The sequence below is a fragment of the Callospermophilus lateralis genome, chromosome 14 (genome assembly GCF_048772815.1).
Source record: "Callospermophilus lateralis isolate mCalLat2 chromosome 14, mCalLat2.hap1, whole genome shotgun sequence".
NCBI lineage: Eukaryota > Metazoa > Chordata > Mammalia > Rodentia > Sciuridae > Callospermophilus > Callospermophilus lateralis.
Genome location: NC_135318.1, coordinates 48,911,462 through 48,934,010, shown reverse-complemented (window position 1 = coordinate 48,934,010; position 22,549 = coordinate 48,911,462). Strand labels below are relative to the sequence as shown.

The following is a 22,549-nucleotide window of genomic DNA, read 5'->3' as shown; positions in this document are numbered from 1 at the left end:
GAGCTTTGCTTTTGTATTAAGTGGGAAAGGATAACACTATCTACCAAAAAGACTCTGAGTGAAAATGACCAAATTGGCTATCAATTTGAAAAATAAGGAAAGACTTCTGATACTTTTGAGTTGCTCCCAAATAACATTACTCAACCACTACCTATTTATCAAAGCAAGTTTATTTGATTACTTATTCCAGACAAATAAGTCTCATATGTACAACTAGGAAATAAAACAATCCAAATAAAGGCAGGAAAAATTAATATGAACCACACAAACATCTAGAAAGGAACAGCAGCTGCATTCATTTTATAGAATACTGTGAAATGATGTAGCACCATTTACATCAAAGACAGCCTAAGTACTTTCAGTCTGTTAAAATGCAGTAATAGCTTAAAATTATAACAAACTTGATAAATTTATGTTTAACTGATTTTAAATATAAAATTATATCAGAAAAATTATTTCAAAAAATTAGGGAATCTGGGAAGGACATGACGTTGTACAATTCTTCAGAAAACCTCAAAGGAAATAATTTGTTATTATTGAGACTGGTTTTCTTCCATCTGTGCACTATTTGTTATTAGCATCACAACCAATTTAGATTCTAAGCTTTGGATGATTTGTTAGGCAGTTGTTTATTTAAACACAAACACTTTATACAAAAATATTTATTTTTAACTAAAACACTTCTATTTATTGGTCTGTTCAGTGTGTTCTGGCCTGAATGACAAACATGGAGGAGAAAATGAAAAATTTAATGTTACTGAACGCAAAGGATTAGGACCTTTGATGATTATTTCTATTTTATATCACTTATAATGATCATTTAAAACTATTTTACTCAGATGGATCTTAGGTTAAATTTGTTAGGACTAAAGTTTGACCCTGTTAAATATGATAATCTGATGTTGGTATATTTTTATAATGTTGGTATGTTTCATCTGAAGTATATAAAGAACTTTAGAAATAGTGTTCCAGATCCTCTACCAATACTTTACTAGTTAAGAGCCACAGTACATTTTCAGAAATACACCACAGCAAAATCAAATGGAGGAAATTTGAAATATTCTAGGATTGTTCAATCCTAGTGGACCCTACCTCCTTTCCCTTTTTCGGGTCATGAATCACTTTGAGAAACTTATGAAAGTTATGGCCCCTCATCCCCCTAAAATGCATATAAACAAAAACATCTCATATATAAAGGATTCATGATCCCCAAGTTAGGAATTCTCATTTCACAACTGTGGGATAATAGTGGAAAATAACTTTAGCCTATTTTCTTTAATTGCTACTATAGTATAAAATAAGCACTTAAACACCATCTTAAGATAAAGTTCTTATTTTAAGCACCAATAAACTTGGAAAATTCATTCTTTTGCCCCAATTTTACAGTTTTGAGCCAGTTACTATCTCTAAGTCCCTAAGGTTTAAACATCATCTATTTTCCTTTGATATATACTATTCTCCAGAGTTAGTCACAGAAAAATGAATATATTAAAATCTAATACTGTGTGAAAATGAATATGTCTATATACTGAAGAACAGGTTATGGGACTTTATGAAATGTATTTCTAGATATAGTTCCACTTGAAAATGAACACATGTAGTACCTCTGAACGTAATATACAATCCTAGACCACACTGTCTCCTTTTACTTATTGGAACCAATACAATGGAAGCTCCTACTATGGTCATGAAATAGTGTACTGAGTCCTTCCTGCTTGTCAGGATGAGAAACACACTTCTGAGTAAACCCACCATCTCAAAAGCATCTTATCAACCTCCATGACTGAACAAGTTGAAGAATACTATTCTTGAGGATTCTAATTTGAACCATTGACCATGGCTTAACATCATGCAGAATGGATCTTTAATCTAAGAGAAATGACTATATTATGGTAGAGAGTCAGATTTGTTGTTTTTTGTTAAAGAAAAACTCCACTGGCCACTCCAAAGAATATGTTTCTATAACAGGGTAAACATGGAGATAAAAGGAATTCTTTTTTTTTTTTTTTTTTTTTTTTTTGTGGTGCTGGGCCTTGTACATGCAAGGCAAGCACTCTACCAACTGAGCTATATCCCCAGCCCTATAAGGAATTCCTAAAGAGATGTTAAAGACTGATTTATAAAAGCAGGGGAGAGGAAATACAGAAACACAGAGACACTTCAAGTATATAAAATTTAATTAAGTCCCTTACCAAAGAATTTTCAAAGTTTGAAGTCAAGTGACAGTTTTTCAATTCTTTCATAATCATTCAATTTTGTCCAAATAAGAGTATTTGTAAAACAAATCCAAAATACGTGAATACAGGAAAAGGGTCAGCTAAGAGAATGACTTTGCCATGGAAACTACAACTTGGTTATGGGATTTCATTCTTATCTTTTGCTGATAGGGAAAAAGTTAATAATGGAACAATTATTTTTCCTTCTAGAAGTTTGCCACATTTTTCTTTGTACAAGCTAAACACTAGAATTTGTATTTCAGAGACCTAGGGGATGGGAAACAGGAGTGGAAGATGGAAGATACTGCTCTCTGACAATCTGAATTCAAGGATTTAAACTCAACGGTAAAGGGGCTGCAAGAGAAAATGGACTGCTATTTCTCCACTGACTAGATGGCATCCCATGAGTCCTATAAAATATACAACCAGGTATTTCTTCACTATTCAATGTACCATTCTGTTTTTCCTACTGGCCCACTAAATGTGGTATGAAAGCTGAAGAACTGTAACATATACTGGCATTCCTGGCTGTGCAATCTATACATTTTCATTTTAAATATAATAATTCAAGCATAATTCATATTTAAAAAATTAGACTAAAGAGAGACAGTAAAGGTTTTAAAGGTTTCTCTTTGAAAAGATGGTATCTTACAGTACATACAAAAATACTCTGAAAATACATACGACTTCATTTACAAAACACTGAATCAACATATTACAAGAATTACATGGTTATGGATTTTAATAAACTGAGCATGCATTCATGAAACTTAAAAAATATTAAGAAGTGCATTGAAAAAAGCAGTGTAAAAAAAGACAACTAATATAGTTAAATAAAAATTACAAAGGTCCTGAGCCAATTAATGGTTGTTAACAATGTCATTCAAAAATGCCTTTAGAGTTCAATAAAATCCACTGCTTATTTCTGCATGCCTAGTCCGTGAAGAAATTTTGAAGTTGTGGGGTAAATTATGGTCAGGAATTATCATGCCGAGTTAATTTTACACTTCAAAAATACAAGTTTACCATATGTAAAGGTATCTTGTTGATGGTGAAATGAGTTGATCCTCAGTAAAAAATACCGGTCAACTAACAAGAATGGCATGAGATAGTAGGATACGTAACAATTTCACCATTCATATACTGACTTTCAGTATCCTGGATTTATTTTGATTTTTAATAAAGATGCATTTCAAAGGCCTCCATGGGAGGCAAAATATAGAGAATTTATGGTGCCCAACTCTTATGTAATCACTGGACTAATCCTCCCTGGTAACTATGCAACATTAGGACAGAAAGGCACAAAAAAAAAAAAAAAAAAAAAAAAAGTTTAAATATTCCATGTGCCATCTAGAAAAAAATAATTTAAACCAACAGAACAGACAATACATCTACACAAATGAAGGAAGCAGAAAAGATATCTCACATTCATTCATCTCAGGTTTCAGAAACTGGCTCTGATACTAAAATAAATGCATTAACATTTGGAAAATTACAAGACAAAATTTTTTTTCAACTTTTTCAGTTCTATACAATGATTACAACATAAGACTTAAAAAAAGAAAAATGAAAGTGTTTTAGCACTTGTTTTCAGTGTCCAAGTGGCCAAGAACTGGTTCCCATAACAAGAGAAACAAACATCAAAAGTTAAGGCAGTAAAACCTCCAAATGCGAAGCCATAATACTGTAGATGACGATTTGATAGCAGGTGATCCTCAGAGGAGTGTATGTAGCAATCAGTGAGAGAATGCTACAGCATCTGCAGGTCAGTGTGAGAGTTCAAAAACCACTTCAAGGTCGTTAGGCTGATGACTGTAACTTTCACCTATTTTACGTATAACAGCCACTTCTATTTTGAAAAGAGTGGCTATATCTATGCCACTATATGATTGCATGCTCACTTAAGTGAGGAGGCACTGCTTTTACCGATTAAGGGTCAGTCGAATGGAATTTTTGATGACACGGATGTTATTTGCTGGAACTGGGGATGATGAATCTGGTAGTTCTTTACTTGGTAGTCTCTATTAGAAAGATACAGAAACAAAAAAGGAAAAGCATTATATATGTGATATCTGTATATATAGAGAGCTATATATAAAATAAAGCATCCAACTAACTATTTCTCTCCAAATTCCTTAAGCTCCTAATTACTCAGGTATGTGTTTAATATTTCCTTCAGGTATTGTTTGTTCATTCCCTTTCTTGCTTTTGGAAGTTTTTTTTAAAAAACACAGAACTGAAAAGTGGAGGAACAAGGGAAAGGGGAAGAATTGGCATGAGGATGAGAAGGTATAGGAGAAGAGGGCTATGTTAAATCAATTGCTACTTCCGGATTGAGAAATACTACAGAGATGCTAAGCACTGCTACAAATAAATAAAATAAAGGTACTGTGTCCATCCATCTATGACTAAATGTTTAAACAAACAAACAAAAAAGAAATGCATAAAGAACCTAGTCCCTGAAGTCAGGCAATGATACTAGAAACAGGAAGTACACTGTAACTAAACAGGAAACTCTTGGGGTCTAAAATGAAAAATGAGGGTTATGGAAGAAAATCTGATATTTGAGTTATATCCTTCAACTAGTTTCTGTAATACATTCATGAATCTTCCAATCGTGAGATACATAATTTTTCCGGAAAACTGAAGTTTTTAACCTAGGTAGGTAACTGATGACAGTGAAATTCAGGGACATCTGTGTGAGGTATTCTGAGGATGCTAAAGATTATTATATAATGAAGAACCTAAGGAATTGAGAAGCAAAGAAAGCCTTCTAAAAATATAGACCTGTGTGATGCAAACAGTATGATAGGGGCTGGGGTTGTAGCTCAGTGATAGAGCACTTGCCTAGCTTATGTGAAGCACTGGGTTTGAGTCACAGCACCACATAAAATAAATAAAATAAAGGTATTGTATCCATCTACAACTAAAATATATATATATATATATTTATATATATATTTATATATATATTGTATAAATTTATACATTGTATACAATATATATATATATATATTGTATAAACCAGTATCCTGGTTTTATTTTGATTTTTAATAAAGATTCATTTCGAAGGCCTCCATAGGAGGCAAAATATAGAGAATTTATGGTGCCCAACTCTTATGTAATCACTGGACTAACCCTCCCTGGTAACTATGCAACATTAGGACAGAAAGCCACAAAAAGAAAAAAACAAAAAAAAAAGTTTTATATATATATATATAAAGTTTTATATATATATAAAAAGAAAAGAAATAGTATAATAAAGTTTCTTGTCAAGAAATTCTCTGTGGTACATTGGCTAAATAAATTTCTCTATTTTCACTTCCATCAAAAAATTATGGCTGGGTGTGGTGGCGCATGCCTGTAATCCTAGCAGCTTGGGAGGCTGAGAGAGGAGAATCAGTTCAAAGCCAGCCTTGGCAACAGCGAGGTGCTAATAAGCAACTCAGTGAGACACTGTCTCTAAATAAAATACAAAATAGGGCCAAGGATGTGGCTCAGTTGAGTATTTCTGGTACCAAAAAAAAAAAAAAAAAAGAAAAGAAAAATTTTGGACATAGATAAAAGTACAGGATAGGTCAATGAAGACTCAGGCATTATTAAAATTACCACATTCGACTGGTTTACCCACTTACCCTTTATACTCAAAATATTTAAGAACTCTGAACACATTATTTCATTCTTTAATACTTTAAAAATCCACCTCAAAATTTTATTCTTCCATTATCATATTTAATATAATTATACACCTATAACTTTGTCTTGTGTTGCCAAATCATACAACTAATGGCCTGTGAGGATACTGCTTTGCTTTCTAAAGGCTAATATGTCCCGAGACACCTCACAAGTGATAAGCTGACTGTAATGAGAAGTACTTTATCATTTAATGGGAGGGGTAAAGATAAACTATTTTGTTCACTGTAATTTCTCAGACAAGGGCTTACTGTGATTTACACAAGGTTTTTTTTGAGCACCCGTTTATTAGCTTATCATGCTTAACTACATATTATTTGTCTCAAAGGTAACTCTTCAAAGATTAAACTTTGAATTAAGATTTAGGGGCTCTTGGGGCTGCCTCACATCTGTGAGGCACTGGGTTTAATCTTTAACACCACATTAAGAAAAAAATAAAATAAAGGTATTGTGTCCATCCACACCTAAAAAAACAAACAAAAAAAGATTTAGGGACTCTTTAGTTCATGCTCTACATAAAGGTACTTACTATGTATACTTCTATATTTGTTTCCTTCAAAATATTCGTATGTATAGTTTCTAATTATCAAACCTAAATTTTAACATTAAGCAGTGGTACAAAATAAAAGCTATACTCTTAGGTGTTGGTAATTCCTAGGATGACCACCCTTTTTTATTTTGGTGGTGCTGGGTATTGAACCCAGGGCCTTACACATGCTAGGCAAGTGCTCTACCACTTTCTATATCTTTAAAGATAAATAAGAAACAAAGGATGAACAAAACCTTAACATTAATATCATGAAATCTTCTTAAATTACTCCCTCTTTTCTTGATTTCTGAGTTATGTACAGTCAGTCAGAACTATATACTTTGTATGTTATTTCTATCTTTAACCCTAACTAGACTGCTGGTCTTTGAGAATAGGGGAAAATCTTACCATTTTCCAGTGTTGATTTTTTTTTTTTTGTTTGTTTTTTAGCACCAGGGATTAAACCCAGGGGCATTTAACCACTGGGCTATATTCCCAGCCCCTGGTTTTACACTTTATTTTGAGACAGGGCCTCAGTTACTGAGGCTGGCCTTGAACTTGTGATTCTTCTGCCTCAGCCTCCTGAGCCACTGGGATTGTAGGATTGTAGCCATGAAAGGCAAAATATAGAGAATTTATGGTGCCCAACTCTTATGTAATCACTGGACTAATCTTTACCAAGCTGGGCCTCTCCAATGCTAAGCTCTTAATAAGCTTTTTGTATGTGTAGATTATCTATGAATTTTTACTTATGTATTGTACCTGTGAATAAGATTATCTATTACCTTTTTGCGTGATGTATCAATAGTTGGAATAGGCATAGATTCTCCTCCAATGGCATCCTAAAAACAGAAGAATTATATACGTGAAAACTTTGCCATGTACAATTACTTATTCCTACTTAAAATAAAACTTAAGAGGCTGTGGTTATAGCTGAGTGGTTGAGCACTTGCCTAGCATGTGTGAAGCACTGGGTTTAATTCTTAGCACCATATAAAAGTAAAATAAAGGTATTATGTCCATCTACAACTTAAAAAATTCCCCAAAAATCTTTAAATAAAACAACTAAAGCCTGACAAATCTAGTCTGACCTACTCATTTAATTTTTTTCCTGATACACTGCTCTTTAAAAGTAAACATTCTGAAGCATATTAATATGTTTACCATTGATTTTCTTTTTCTCTCTTCAGCAGAATGGGAATCCTTAAATGCTGATTCGAGTCGAATAAACTAAAATATAAACATTAAAAATGAGTTGCTAATACATACCTGCAAAAACCATATAAAATATAAACATTAAAAATGAGTTGCTAATACATACCTGCAAAAACCATACAAATCCATATAAATAGAAAATAATTAATAATGAGGCTCATCAAAAACTACCACAAACATGGGGTAGTGAGGGAAGGGAATTTAAATTAGACTGAATTCAACTGCCACCCTTCATTTCTACAGCTTTTTGGTTAAATCAATAAAGACTCTAACAAGTAAATAAAGCTTTATCACCACCTACTGGAAGCAGAGAATATCAACAGAACACAAGAAATAATCTAATTACTTGTAGAAGTCAAGGATAAATTTAGACACATTAGTAATTTGAACTTAGGATGATCAAGTAATATTGTTCCTTTAGGGTCTGAAATATTCTTTTCAAACTGTTAATTCCTAATATTCTTTTCAAACTTTCAATTCCTAGTTGAAAACTAATATTGCTATGGAGAATTGTGGATTTCTTTAGTATTATCCTTACTTTAATAACATACTAAACCACTCAAGTTGTAACTTTACCTTCTCTATGTCTTTCAACCTTTTAGAAGTCCCATCTACAGATGGGGAATGGGATCTTTTGGGTGTAACATTCTTAGTTATATTTGACATTCCATTTAGATGTGGTTGTCCCTGGGCAGGGTTGTGGGGTGTTGTGATTCTAGGAATGACATTTCGCCCAACCACAGTAGGAATAGTGCACACAGCTGGGGATGATGCAGTTTTCACTGTAGAGTCAACCTCTGAAAAAGAGAAAAACAACTTTAATAATTAAATACCTATGTAGTAGAATCATTCGTAATATAGTTTTAGACACCTACTTGCACCGATGACTGGAATAGATAATCCTTGAGTTGGTGGAACACTCAGTGGCTTTTCCACAATTACAGCAGCAGGTTCAGCATTATTCCTAATAAAAATGTTAAATTATCATCATTATTTAAATATTGCTTATTTTCCAAACTCTAATTTTAACAGAATTCCTTCAAGTATTCCTACTTTAAAATTTCAATGAAGGAAAAGGCAAAGGGCTCAGTGAGAATTAACAGAAAAAATCTAAGCAAAAAGTCTGTATATTCTGGTGTACTTAATGATTCCCACGTTTCTAAGCCTATATACCATATCTCACAGCACTACCACAAATTGCAGAGTATTTCTAAACAAGAAACTGACCAGCAGCTATAAAAATCTAAATTTTTTTAATAATTTTAAAAGATATTGGGCTGAAGATGTGGCTCAAGCGGTAACATGCTTGCCTGGCATGTGCGGGGTGCTGGGTTCGATCCTCAGCACCACATAAAAAATAAATAAAATAAAAATGTTGTGTCCACCAAAAACTAAAAAATAATATTAAAAAAAAGATATTTAGCAAAGTTATTGAAAAATTCGTAATATCCTCAAAAAACCAGAAGACTAAAAGGACAATTTTGATATACAGACCTTTCTGCTTCTCCTGCAGGAGGACTTTCAGGTTTGGAAGATTTGTTTGCAGACACTGGGGAATTAAAAGGCGTTCCATTATCAGTGTCTCTGGAACTATCCAGACAACTACTGTCCAGAGATGATCTTTTGGACTGAAGTCCACCTGAACATCGATTGACATCAGACAGACTTTGCTGAAACAGAGGAAAATTATTAGGATTTCAAAAAACAAATGAGAATATAAGACTGGTTTCAATTTTGAAGGATATAAAAGCAAATCATCTTTTATAATTCCTGAAGGTAAGGATTTTAGTCCTTGATTGTCTATACCAGTTCCCTCTTCTCTTAATCAGTATGGGAGACATTAAAATTCAAATTTGATTTCATGATCATTTATTTGAGTGGAGCCATACTGGAGAATTAAGATTACAGACTCACCTTTTTCTTCTTTTGAAGAATCTCTGCCGGAAGGTAGTGATGAAGTTGTTTTTTCTTTACATGAGTTGCTTCAATTTTCATTCCTTCCTTTAGCATATTTATATTGTTCGCCTGTCTGTAAACTGTAACAATGTTAACCATGTTAAGTGGAAACTTCCTTCTGAACTAGGAGCTGTTTTTTTCTCCCCAATGCATATATCTTCAATATTTTCCCAACACACAGATGCAGACACCTCTTACAGATAAAATATTTCTAGAATATTTGCATTGTGCTACAATCCTATCCAAGAATTGACTAGTTCCACATGTCTATCTTCTCAGACTTTCTCATAATCAAACGTCATTAACAAAATAAATGGAAAAAAAGACTTTTTCCAAATATTGTTTTTTGCTATTTTCCCAAAAGGCAATCTTTCTGCATAATTCCTTGCCCACAGTCTAAACTAATTCTTATGCCAGTATCCAAGATGCAATTCAAGTTCCCCTTCTACCATAGGCTTATTTTATTATTGTAACCCACATTAATCACAAAACATCAGACTTCAGAAACTATCTACAAATACATCTGTATTGTACAGATGGGGAAATTAGGCTCAAAAGCCCTGAAGACTTGGACAAGACCAGAATACATACTGCTCAGATTCCCATTCTACTGCTATTCACACCTTTTAAGATAATGAGATATATTAATGATCATACAAATTACTTAATGTATTTTAACTGTGAATGGCCAATTAAATTATAAACCCAGTGAAGAGAGGGATGGGAGGCTTGTTTTGCACAGCAACTACTGTAAAATGTAGTAAATTATTTAATCTCTTGGGTCTTTAAGTTTCCATATCTGGAAAGGAGCATTTTATAAATCTATAATAAACAGAGCATCCCAACCTTCTCCTTTTTGAATTTGACCCTCAATTAGAATGGAATAATTTATCTCTGTTTTCATCCCAGTGGCTATTTCATTTCTGTTTATAAAGTAATTATTAGAGAGCTTATTCATAATCATAATTCATAATTTGTAGATTTTCTGGTTCCATCCCCAGAGAGTGTGACTTGGTGGTTCTAGGTGAAGTATGGGAATCTACATTATCATATAAATGAAAGGGCTAGTTCAAAAGAATTCAGAAGACCAGGTAAGTCAAGAATAATAACAGCATGTATACTATTTCAGATTCAACAACTCAAATTTATAACTAATATATTAAGATATTCAAAGAAGTGTAGTTGGGGGCTAGATATGAAAGACATTATTTTCACTGATCCTGAAACACATTCAGCAAGTCTGATATTTTTTCTAAAAAAACACAGAAATCAAGTCATCTTTGTGACTGTGGTTACGAACCCTGGCTGTGCACACAAAGAACCACCTGTAAAAATTAGCTTGCTTTCTTTTTGTTGTAAAACAGATTACAAATGTACATGGTCCAAAACTCAAAAGGACTATGAGTACTCAGAGATTTATCACTGTCCCCCTAAACACACTGGTTCTCCTACCTAGAAGCAACAACCTTTGACATCTGCTGCTGCTTCTATTCTTTCTCAAATAAATATATTTTTAAATGGATTTGTAAGCAAAAATACACATTTTTTTAATTTGTGAAAATGGTAGCACACTATATATATTTTTCTGCAACCCCCTCCCCTCCTTAATGTCTTGAAAATTACTTCATTATTTTTTCCCTTCTTAAATAACAGCGCAGATTTCTATAAAATGTATATACTATTTAATTTAACCAACTGTGGAACTTAAAAAATTACAGGCAGCAGATACTAGACAGATGATAATGAGTCATAGCCAAGGTTGAGAATCACAGCTCTACAATGACAAAGTCTTACCTGTATCAGTAAATGACTGTATATCATATGTCAAGTCTATGTTAACACTTTCTGCATTTTCTACTCTCCGAAAAATTATCCCGAGGAACCACATTGATACGTAATTGTTGCTATAAAGTAAAATTTAAGAATTTCCATTAGTTTTTAAAACAATTTTACAGAAGCTATTTGGAATTAAAACTTCATCTCTATGTGTCTATGTCATAAAGAGCGATTTCAGTGAGTTGGCCAAGTTCTTAAAACTGACATCCATAACACTGGTGAAGTTATCCTGTGTTGTTCTGAAATAATTAAGTCACTTTGAAAATGAAGATGCTCCAAATATATATATATATATATATATTTTTTTTTTAAAGAAAGAGAGAGAGAGAATATTTGATGGGAGTATTTACTGACGTCTATATGGGCTATCAAAATATTATTAATTATATTAATATTAAATATAAACCCAGTGAAGAGAGGGATAGGAGGCTTGTTTTGCATAAAATATTATGTACTTATTATTAATCCATGGTCACTCATATTCAGTCATATGTCTCACTTTCCCATCAATACCTATTATATGACAATCGTAGAACTGATCTGAATGCATATGCAAAATGACATTAAGAAAAGTAATACAGGGGCTGGGGTTGTGGCTCAGTGGTAGAGCGTTTGCCTTGCATGCATGAGGTACTGGGTTCGATCCTCAGCACCACATAAAAACAAATAAAATTAAGATACTGTGTTCATCTACAACTAAAAAAATATTTTTTTAAAAAAGAAATGTAATATTAAGAAACAATTAACTTAAAAAAAAATAAACAGTTAACTTACTCTTTATGATGTTCTTTATTTCCTGGGAATGACTGGGGATTCACATGGGCAAGAGTAATAAATTCATTCCGTTCCAAGTTTCCAACAAGAACACGGATTTTAGATTCTACTAATCCAACCCTAAAATAAGTAAAAATTTTCTTACGTCTATGTCAAATTTGGAAACTATACTTAAGTAAATCAAATAAGCATATTAGCTATGGAGCCTTACATGTTCATTTAAAAACTTTAGTTCAACATAGTACGGCCTCTTTAAGCTACCATTCAGATGAATGACACATTTAATGAGTTCCTGTATATTCTATCTTTTAAAGTTTGTTTTCTTTTAAACAAAAAGAATTGATCAATATAATGCATTTCTGTATCTAAAATACCCCATCTTGGTTAAGACTATAAAATAGTCCTAATCTGAGCATGAACAAAAACTCTTGATTAAGCTGGTCCTTAATTTTTGTTTCCACTTTCAATCTTATGTCTAAACTCAAATGCCAAGATATGTTTAAATAATGTGAACAAAGATGCTAATTCAGATCCATAATTTATAAATAAATATGCTCTTATTTTCACAAAATTAATACTAGACCTTGCATTTTAAAAAGAAGTCACTAAATTCAAATCAAATATTAGAAAAATACACAAAATTTCATCAGATTTCTGCAACTTCATTTTCTATCTCACTTAATAAATATGATGAGGGGGCTGAAGTTGTAGCTCAGTGGTAGAGTGCTTGCCTAGCAAGCCAGCATGGGTGAGGCACTAGGTTTGATCCTTGGCACCACATAAAAGTAAATAAGTAACCAACCAAACAAATAAATGTATTTTGTCTATCTACAACTAAAAAAAAATTTTAAAGAAATGTGACTAGCTCCAGCAAAATATTAACTTATTAGTGACTTTATAAATTAGAACAAGTATAAGAACATTAAAAAATTTTTTTCAAACATCTTCAACAAAACCTTGCACATTATAATTGTGTATGCCTCAACAGTAGATGCACAAAAATCTGCTTTGGTCTAGTATCTGAGAGGCTGGCAAACCTTTTCTGCGAAGGGCTGGACAAAATATATTTTAGGCTTTTTGGGCCATACAGTCTCTTTTGCAACTATTCCACTTTGCTATCAAGTATGCAAAGAGCCATACACATAAGTTTCACATAAGTGAGTGAACAAGCATTTTCTATCTCCAGTGAAACTTAAGGAATAGGTGGCAGACTGACTTTGGCAATAATTTCCTGACCCTTGATCTAGAAAAATACTTTGAAAATGACCCAAAGATGCTCCAAATATTTTCAGGATCTCTTTTAATTACCAATGAAATAAAATTCTTGAAGCAAGAATAAGATAGTACTACGTTTTGCTTTTCTTAAGTCAGACATGAGGAAAGTACAACCATCTCTGGTGGCCCAACAGTTCTGCCCAATGGAGTCAAGAATGTGAATATACTAGAGGCAGAGAGCATGAATTTAGATGCATTAGAAAGAATATATGTTCCACATCTCTTCTCTCTTGACAGAAACTTACATTCTGAGACCTTCCATGCCACCATCTCCTAAATTTAAAAATAATGTTATCTTTTCCTTTGAGTTTGGATGGAGGAAATCATGATGCAAAGACTCATCCAAACCACCTAAAAACTTTTATTCAAATCTGACTCTGAGAAACAACAAAGAGCATAATCTGTATATATATTCTTATCTCATATCACTCCCAATTCTGAAACATTAACTTAGTGGCATTTCTTAATCACTGGTGCTCTATGGTCATATACACCAGCCACCAATAAGATATAATAACTATGAAAATCCTAGTCACTTGGGGGTGTAGAGCAGGAATATTGCCAAGTTCTAGGCCAAGCCAGGGATGTAGCTCAGTGGTAGAGTGTCCTGGGTTTGATCCCTAGTACTGGGGGAATTGGGGGGTGGGTAATGAGTGGAATTGGGGTAGGGGTAGTGAGTAGAGGTGAGGGGTGGAAGAAAAAGAAGGGAGAGATTAATAATTTTGGAAATCAAAGTATTTCATAATTGGTAAAGCACCATATAAATATATTATTTTCACCACATAGTAGGTAGAGAAGTTGAATATAAGTCTTACCACTCTAGATGGTTTTCTTCTGTTGATGCACTGGCAGTTAATACTATGTAATGTCTATGAAGAATTTTTTAGCAACAATCAAAAAAAAAAAAAAAAAAAAACAGAAACATTATTAGGGTCTGCTTTTCCATTATTACCTTTTTATTCTCTTTCCCACTGAACAAAAGAGCAATATCAGCACAGTGTATAAAAATTAAAGTATGCTCTGATTTTCATAAAATTAATTCTAGGCCCTATAATTAAAAAAAATTCACATAAAAAATCACTAATACTGGATTAGTTACTACTGGAATAAAGGAATTCTGTTAACACAGAGGACTTTAATTAACTTATTTTCTACTTTGCTTAAGAAATCTAAAAAACAGTTATCATCTACCAAATATTAACATACCCTATATTAACTTTAATAAATTTAAAATCATTCTTCGTGATTGCACAAACGCACACACACACAAAATGCAAAATTTCAAATACCTATACTTTTGAAAGAAATTTGGTGGTTCAAGTAATTTGGACCAATCTGATTTTCCTTGAAGAATTTCATCTGTAACTGCAAGACCTAAAGAGAGGGAGAGAGGGAAGGAAGGAGAAAGAGAGAGTCTGATTTCTTGTATCACTCCACTCCCCCAAAATTCTTTTGTTACAAAATGTAAATATATTGTTTCTCAGAACACAAAAATTAAGTTAAACCATAACTGGACTAGCTCAATTTTTGGTCTTAATATTATCATATACTTTGGAAAATATTTGAAAGAAGTTTTAGAAAGAGTGTTATACATAATTCTAATTGCCAATCCATAGCTGCAATAGAGAACAAAACTGTCAACCAACCTTGTGGGAATATGTAAAGGGCAATAGGGCCAACATGTTTACCTTGTTTAAATTCTTCTACCATTACTGTCCGAGTTGATGTGGACACATTATACGTAGAATTCTGTTGTGGGTAGGCAGGGGTGATTATGGGCATGAGATGATACCTATCTGATGGATTTACCTGTGAAATTAGAAGCAGAATAATTGATCTATTCTCCTATTTCAGTTGTCCTCACTTCATTTCCCCAAAAGTCTGAAGAATATGAAATATAAATTTAATACTAAGTTTCCCCCAATTCTAAGAAGCACATTTCCCCTCCCCAACTACATTTTTTTCTGAAGTTAGATGTATCTAATAATCAAAGTCAAAGGACCCTTTTGCAGTTTATTTTTCTTCAGAAAAACTGTTAAATCAATGGTGTACCTTACAAATAATAGTCATTTAGAACCAAGGAAATTAGAGTATCATAATCATAAAAAGCAATATCTGGTCCAATGGTTTTCAATGCACCCACTCAATCGATGACTTCCCCTTAGTTATAAGACGAAGAAGCACTCAAGCTAAAAGCAAATTAAAATGCAAGGTACACAAAATTATGCTATCTTGGAAATATGAATGTGGTTTAAATTGTACTGCAATGTATGTTTTCTAATATACCTCGGTACTTTATTTTTAGCAACTAATTACTTGTGAGACAGTTTTTCACCATGGATTATGATATTGTGGTTGATATACACACTCATCTAGTCTTAAAATATTTTTTTAGTTGTAGTTGGACACAATGCCTTTATTTATTTATTTATATTATTTTATTTATTTTTTATGTGGTACTGAGAATAGAACCCAGTGCCTTGCACATGCTAGATGAGTGGTGTACTGCTGAGCCCCAGCTCTAGCCCCAGTCATCTAGTCTTACATAGGCAATTTTTAATGAAATAACATTTGGATCAGCATTAGAGATTCAAATCATCCATGCCAAAAAACACAGTGAAGGGAATGAAAGGAGCACAGCTATACAGAAGGGAGAAGAATGGGAACAAGAGGAATTATCTTTAGATTATAATTTAGAGAAATGTCCTTTTCCTAAAAGGTTTAATGAAATTCTACAATAAATCACATACCCGAGGATCCCAGACGGGTAAATTCAAATTGCTTTCTTCTGGTTGCTTCAATAGCACAGGATTTGGCCATTCCCTAACACGAATGAAGAAAATTAACTTACATAGACTCTCATTTCAGATACTATATGAAATATTAAGAACTAAAATCATTAGACTGTTCCAACCCTTTTTTTTTTTAAGAGAGAGTGGGGGAGAGAGAGAGAGAGAACTTTTTTTTTTAATATTTATTTTTTAGTTATCGGCGGACACAACATCTTTGTTTGTATGTGGTGCTGAGGATTGAACCTGGGCCGCACGCATGCCAGGAGAGCGCGCTACCGCTTGAGCCACATCCCCAGGCCCTGTTCCAACCTTTATACGGCAGATATTTTGGGTAACTTTGAAAGAAGGGAAGGAAGGAAGGAAGGAAGAAAGAGGGGAGGGGATAGGAAGGTTAGGGAGGAGAGGAAAAGGAAAGGAAAAGAAAAAAGAAAAGAAAGAGGTAAGGGAAAAATATACAAAGGAAAACTATTTTAAGCAGTGTTTTTTAAATGGGCAAACAGTTACTTATTAGTTATAACTAATTGATACCTGAATCTTAACTAATTGGTACCTGAATCTTTTCATTTCTTCTCATTTGCTTTCATAGATTTAAATTTGGTAATTTAATAACAGCAATAACTAACATTTACTGAAAATACTACCAATATGGTAGCTATGATTATTATCTCCATTGTACAGATGAGAAAAAAAACAAAGGGGGCTAGAAATATAGTTCAGTGATAAAGTGCTTGGCTAGCATGCTTGAGTCCTTGAGTGGAATCCCCACCCCCTTGCCGATCCCCCTTCCAGAGAGAGAGAGAGAGAGAGAGAGAGAGAGAGAGAGAAAGGTGAAATCCAGAAATCCAGTCATTTGTGACAAAATGGATGGAAATGGAGGTCATTATGTTAAGTGAAATAAGCCAAGCACAGAAAGACAAACACTGCATCATCTCATTCATATGTAGAATTTAAAAAATACTGATTTCACATAAGTTGATATAGAAGTTAAAAGCAGATTAGTGGTTACCAGAGATAGGTCAGATAGAGGGATGGGGAAATGCTGGTCAATGGGTACTAAGTTACAGTTTGTAAAATAAGTACATTCTAGTGAACACATACTATAGATAATGCTACCAAAAAGAGTTTGAACATTTTCAATGAAAAAAAAAAGTCTGAGTAGATATGTTTACCCTATTTGAATAGTATGCAACATAAACATGTATCATAACAATATATTAAGGTACTCTATAAATGTGTACAATTTTTGTTTCAATTTTAAAAGTTAAAAAAAAAAATGCTTTCTGGTCTGGATGTCCCACTATTGCCTCCCACCAATTTGATGTTTTTAAACTTTTAATTTAAGGAATGTAAAACAGAAAAAAAAAAAATCTATGTACAGATTTTAAATTTCCAAATAAAATTACATATAGGCAGAAGTTAGTAAACATCAAAATACATGTACATACACACATATGAATACTTACCATTTGGAAAAAACTAAAAAAAACTTATGAACTAAAGTAGAAGCCGCAGCATTTGGATACAACTGGCAAGTCCTTGCAACTAGCATTGCCCAGGAGACACCACCAAGAAATCCCAGCATGTTGGAATAAATACCACGTCCTAGAAAATTAATTACATTTGTTAATTATTGTTTAGATCTACTATCCTTGACATTCAATAGTATAACTTCATCCTTAAGACCTGTTTAGAATGTTTTCCCTTATTGACTCATTAAAACTGACAAGCAACACTTCATGCTAGGCCCACAGTCAACCATAAATTGCTCCTCTTACTACGTCTATTTTGCCTTCCAATACAGACACCTCAGTTCCCTGCCTTAGTTCCAACTCTACAGCTGGGCTCTACTGAAATTACATTGAAATTTCTCATCATTTAATATTTGTGATTTAGAGAAAAAAGTAATCAGTAAAGGCATCTGGAGGATCTATAAATGGGGAAGAATGAACATTTCATAAATAATCATTCTCATGGGTAGTATTTGAAAATCAAGTGTAAAATTGGCAATTAACTTCAGTATCTTACAGAATCTGGTACCACTCCATAAAGTATAATACACCATTGACATACTCATCTATTATAAAATTGTTTCTTACAGCAATCTATAAAACATTATTATTACCTTGTTTCACCAAACCTAAGATGCTCTCAATTATATAACATTATTTTATGTCCCACTAAGGAACAGGTGGAAAAAATTCAACTATAAAATGCCAATTTTGGACATGTTCAATATAAAAAATATGCATCTAAGAATTGACAAAATATGATATTTTATCTGTAAGGAAAAACAAATTATTGTTACTTAGGAGGCTGAGACAGGAGGATAGCAAGTTAAAGGCCAATCTGGGCAACTTAGCAAAGACTCTGCCTCAACATAAAATAAAAAGGCTGGGGATATAGATTAATGGTAAAATACTTATCTAGCATGTACGGGCTCAATAAAACACACACACACACAGCAAATTGTTCACCTTATTCTTTCACTGCAAAATGTACTTGAATCTGAGGACAAAGTGCATTGTTCAATATGGTAGCCACAAGCCACATGTAGCTATTTCTTTTTTCTTTTTATTTTTTGGTGAATAGTTTTACTGATATAAATTCATGTACCATAAGACTCATCCATTTAAAACAATTCAATGGTTTTTGGTATACTCAAGAGTTTTGCAATCACCACTATAGTCACTTCTAAACATTTGCATCACCCCAAAGAGAAACTTCTAACAGTGACACTTCGACACTTCCCCCTCAATTCTCCCAGAGGTGGGTAGCCATTAATCCACTTTTATGTTTCTCCAGAAATACCTATGAAGGTCATTTCATATAAATGGAATCATACACTATTTGGTCTTTTATGACTAGCTTCTTTCACTTAACAAAACAGTTTCAAGCTTCATGTATCCACGTGGTATCATGTATCAGTACTGCATTTCTTTTTACTGCTAAATACTATTTTAGTGTAGATATATCAACTTTTATTTATTCATTCATCAATTTATGAACATATGATTTCCACTTTTTGGCTATTATCAATAATTGTGCTAGAGACATTTTCATACAAGAATTAGTGTGTATGTTTTCACTTCCTTTGGGAACTATTTAGCTTTAAATTCACTGAAATGAAATACAAATTTAAAATTCAGTTCTCCAGTTGCACATTTCAAGAGCTCTATAGTCATAAAGTTACTGTATTTGACAACACAGATAAGAAAACATTTCTGTAATTGCACAAAATTTTGTTGGAGTGTTGTTTTAAACTATGTAAAATATGGAGCCAGAAGTGTAAAAATCTTTTAAACGTGCAGTCATGAGCTGCATAACAACATTTCAGTCAATGACAGACCATATATGATGGTGTTCCCTTAAGACTACAAAGGAGACAATAAACTCCCACCTCCTCATGAATACATAGCTGAAGAAAAGGCAAGAAAAAAGGAAACTGCAGAAAAAAAAGAACCACCACCACCACCAAGAAAATTTACATTGAAGGGTATAGCAGAATCTAATGCAAACCTTAACAAGCTCTCTAAAAAGTCTGAAAACAAGGAATATGGATACAGTTCAGTGGTACAGAGGTTGTTTGGCATGTATGAGGCTTTGGGTTCAATCCCCACTACTGAACGAAACAAAACAAAATAAAACAAAAAACTGAAAACAGGGACCTCCAACACAGAAAGGATTTCATTAAGAGAAAGGAATATTCATGGCGCATTATCTGCTTATAAGCAAATCAATGATGAAAACATGAAACAAATCAAGCATATGGACATATTTCTGAAAAGAGTAATATACTTCCCCAAGAAAAGCTTGAGGCAGGTCCTGAGAGAGGTATTCCAGAAAAAGGTACTGTTATTACAGATGATGACAGCTCATGCATACTGGCTGTGAGGCCCAATAGAACAAGATGTGAAGATGGAAGACAGTAATAATAATAATGATCCTAATCCTATGTAGGCCTATGTCTTAATTACTTAAAAAAGTATTACAGCAAAATTTAAAAGTATATATTTTAAATTTTAAAAAGCTTATATAATAAGGATATAAAGAAAAAAATATTTTTGGCTAGGTGTGATGGCATACACCCATCATTCTCAGTGACTTGGGAGGCTGAGGCAGGAGGATCACAAGTTTGGGGCAGCCTCAACACTTTCTTAAAAAAGGTCAGGTCTGGGGATGTGGCTCAGTGATAAAGAACCCCTGGGTTCAATTCCCAGTACCCCCTCAAATTCTTTTTCTTTGTAAAGCTGTACAATATGTTTTTGTTTTGTTTTCTTTTAAGTGACAGGATCTTGCTATATTGCCCAGGATGTTCTTGAACTTCTGAGCTCAAGCCATCCTCCTGCATTAATTGCCCAAGTACTACTGCAGTCTGTGTTTTAAGCTAAATGATATTACAAGAGTCCAAAAGTTAAAAAAAAAAAAAAAGGAAAGTTTGTAAAGTAAAAAAGTCACAGTAAACCAAGATTAATTTATAACTAAAGAAAAAAAAACTTTTATAAATTTAGTGTAGCTTAAGCATACAATGTTTATAGTCTACAGTAATGACTGAGGTTTTTAATTTTTTAAAAATACTTTTTAAAAAAAGAACTTAACCTTTATTTTATTTATTGTTGTTTTTTATGTGGTGTTTAGGATAGAACCCAGGGCCTCACCAGTGCTAGGCAAGTGCTCTACCACTGAGCCACAACTCCCAGCCCCTATGACCAAGGTTTTTACATTCACTCACTGCTTGTTCACTGACCCACCCATATCTTTAGATATACAAATACTTATGTTGTGTCACAACTTCCTACAGTATTCAGTACAATAACATGCTACATACATTTGCAACCAAGGAGCAACAGTTGTATCACATAGCCTAGGTGTATAGTAGGTTTTATCATCTAGGTTTATGTAAGTACATTCTCTGATTTCCAAACAACAATAAAATCATCTAACAATACATTTTACAGAATGTATCTTCATTGTTAAGAGACATGTAACTGAAGTTACAAATAATATGGAATGAGGACTATGTAAAGGGCCTTTCAAGTTCTGAGCACCTGGCTGAAATCCAAGATGGAAGGTTAAGGGGCTTTTAATTTTAACCCAAGGAAGGTGGAAGGAGAGTCACATATTACAATATCATAATCATTATAACTGAAAAACAAATAGCTGTTTCTAAGTCTACTAGCCCCAATCCTTAATAGTTATCAATAGGCTTAGAATTTCCATATGTGCTTCTATCACTGGCAACAGAAAACTGGAATTTTATAACGTAAACATAAAAGACTTGGATACTTACGTTTTGCCCATAATTTGACTGCTCTTAGGGTGAGTCTAAAAGTTTCTTTATTTGGCACTAAATGCAAAATTTCATCGGTAACTCTACATCCTGAAAAAGACAAAACATTCATTTTCCACGATGTAACAAAACTGAATTAAAATACCCTCCTAACCTCCAGATTCCCAAATGTTAAAAATGAAAGATATATGTCAGGGTTTATTTGAAATTTAGCATTCACATATAAGTACTCTGCTTTTGAAGAATTAAAAGTGTATGGGCAATGAAATCCAGTCTTAAAGTAGATGTGGTTCTAAGTATCTTTTTAGTTTTTTCTTCATTTGACTTTGTTAACTGCATGTAAGTTGTAAAAGTATTCTTGCTTCAACAAAAACCTTATTCACAAATAATGTGATTTATTGTTACATTCTGTAAGTATAGCAAATTAAGCAAGATACTTAAAACCAATGGTTCTCAAAGTATAGACTTTGGAGCCTCTAGAATAGGTGAGGTTAAAACCATTTTTATAATAGTACCACAGCTTCTTTGTCCTACTTACTGTATTAACATTTGCACTGTTGGTACAAAAGCATCCCTGTTAATACTTTAGCAAGTAATCAAGGCAATGGCAACAAAGTGTACTAGAATATAATACATGGTTTACTAACACACACAGTTAAATAAAGGAAAAATGAGTATGATAGTTTGCGCTGTAGGCTGAACTACTTGTTTTTTTTTTTTTCAAGAAACATCAATTTTACTTGAAAGTATGATTGACAGATAAACTATGGTTATTCACAGTTACTAAAAATTGACCTAAGTAAGCTCCTCACTTCAAGGAAAACAAATGACACAATTTATTGTCAATAATAAAATGCAAACTTTGTTAAATTAGAACATTGGATAAAATTTATCTGCTACTGTGATTCTGGCAGACTTCTAACAAAATTGGTGGTGATAATAATGAATGCAATCTAGAAAATAATTTATACTGAAA

At 33.0% G+C, this 22,549-nt stretch overlaps 1 protein-coding gene across 2 annotated transcripts in view; it reads right to left on the bottom strand.

Moving 5' to 3' along the window:
* Nucleotides 1–214: 214 nt before the first annotated feature.
* Papolg (poly(A) polymerase gamma) overlaps nt 215–22,549 on the bottom strand; it is a 36,282-nt gene continuing 13,947 nt past the window's right edge. The window contains exons 8-22 of one of the 2 annotated variants that reach the window (XM_076833123.2): nt 21,574–21,663; nt 17,750–17,888; nt 16,245–16,317; nt 15,183–15,303; nt 14,784–14,868; nt 14,310–14,363; nt 12,220–12,339; nt 11,404–11,513; nt 9,568–9,689; nt 9,148–9,323; nt 8,529–8,617; nt 8,230–8,450; nt 7,603–7,668; nt 7,224–7,280; nt 215–4,237 (exon numbers count right to left, since the gene is read on the bottom strand). In XM_076833123.2, coding sequence (XP_076689238.1) covers nt 4,139–4,237; nt 7,224–7,280; nt 7,603–7,668; nt 8,230–8,450; nt 8,529–8,617; nt 9,148–9,323; nt 9,568–9,689; nt 11,404–11,513; nt 12,220–12,339; nt 14,310–14,363; nt 14,784–14,868; nt 15,183–15,303; nt 16,245–16,317; nt 17,750–17,888; nt 21,574–21,663 — 1,622 coding nt within the window. In that variant the 3' untranslated portion in view covers nt 215–4,138. The remainder of the gene's footprint in view (nt 4,238–7,223; nt 7,281–7,602; nt 7,669–8,229; nt 8,451–8,528; nt 8,618–9,147; nt 9,324–9,567; nt 9,690–11,403; nt 11,514–12,219; nt 12,340–14,309; nt 14,364–14,783; nt 14,869–15,182; nt 15,304–16,244; nt 16,318–17,749; nt 17,889–21,573; nt 21,664–22,549) is intronic. The other variant, XM_076833124.2, reaches the window with a different exon arrangement.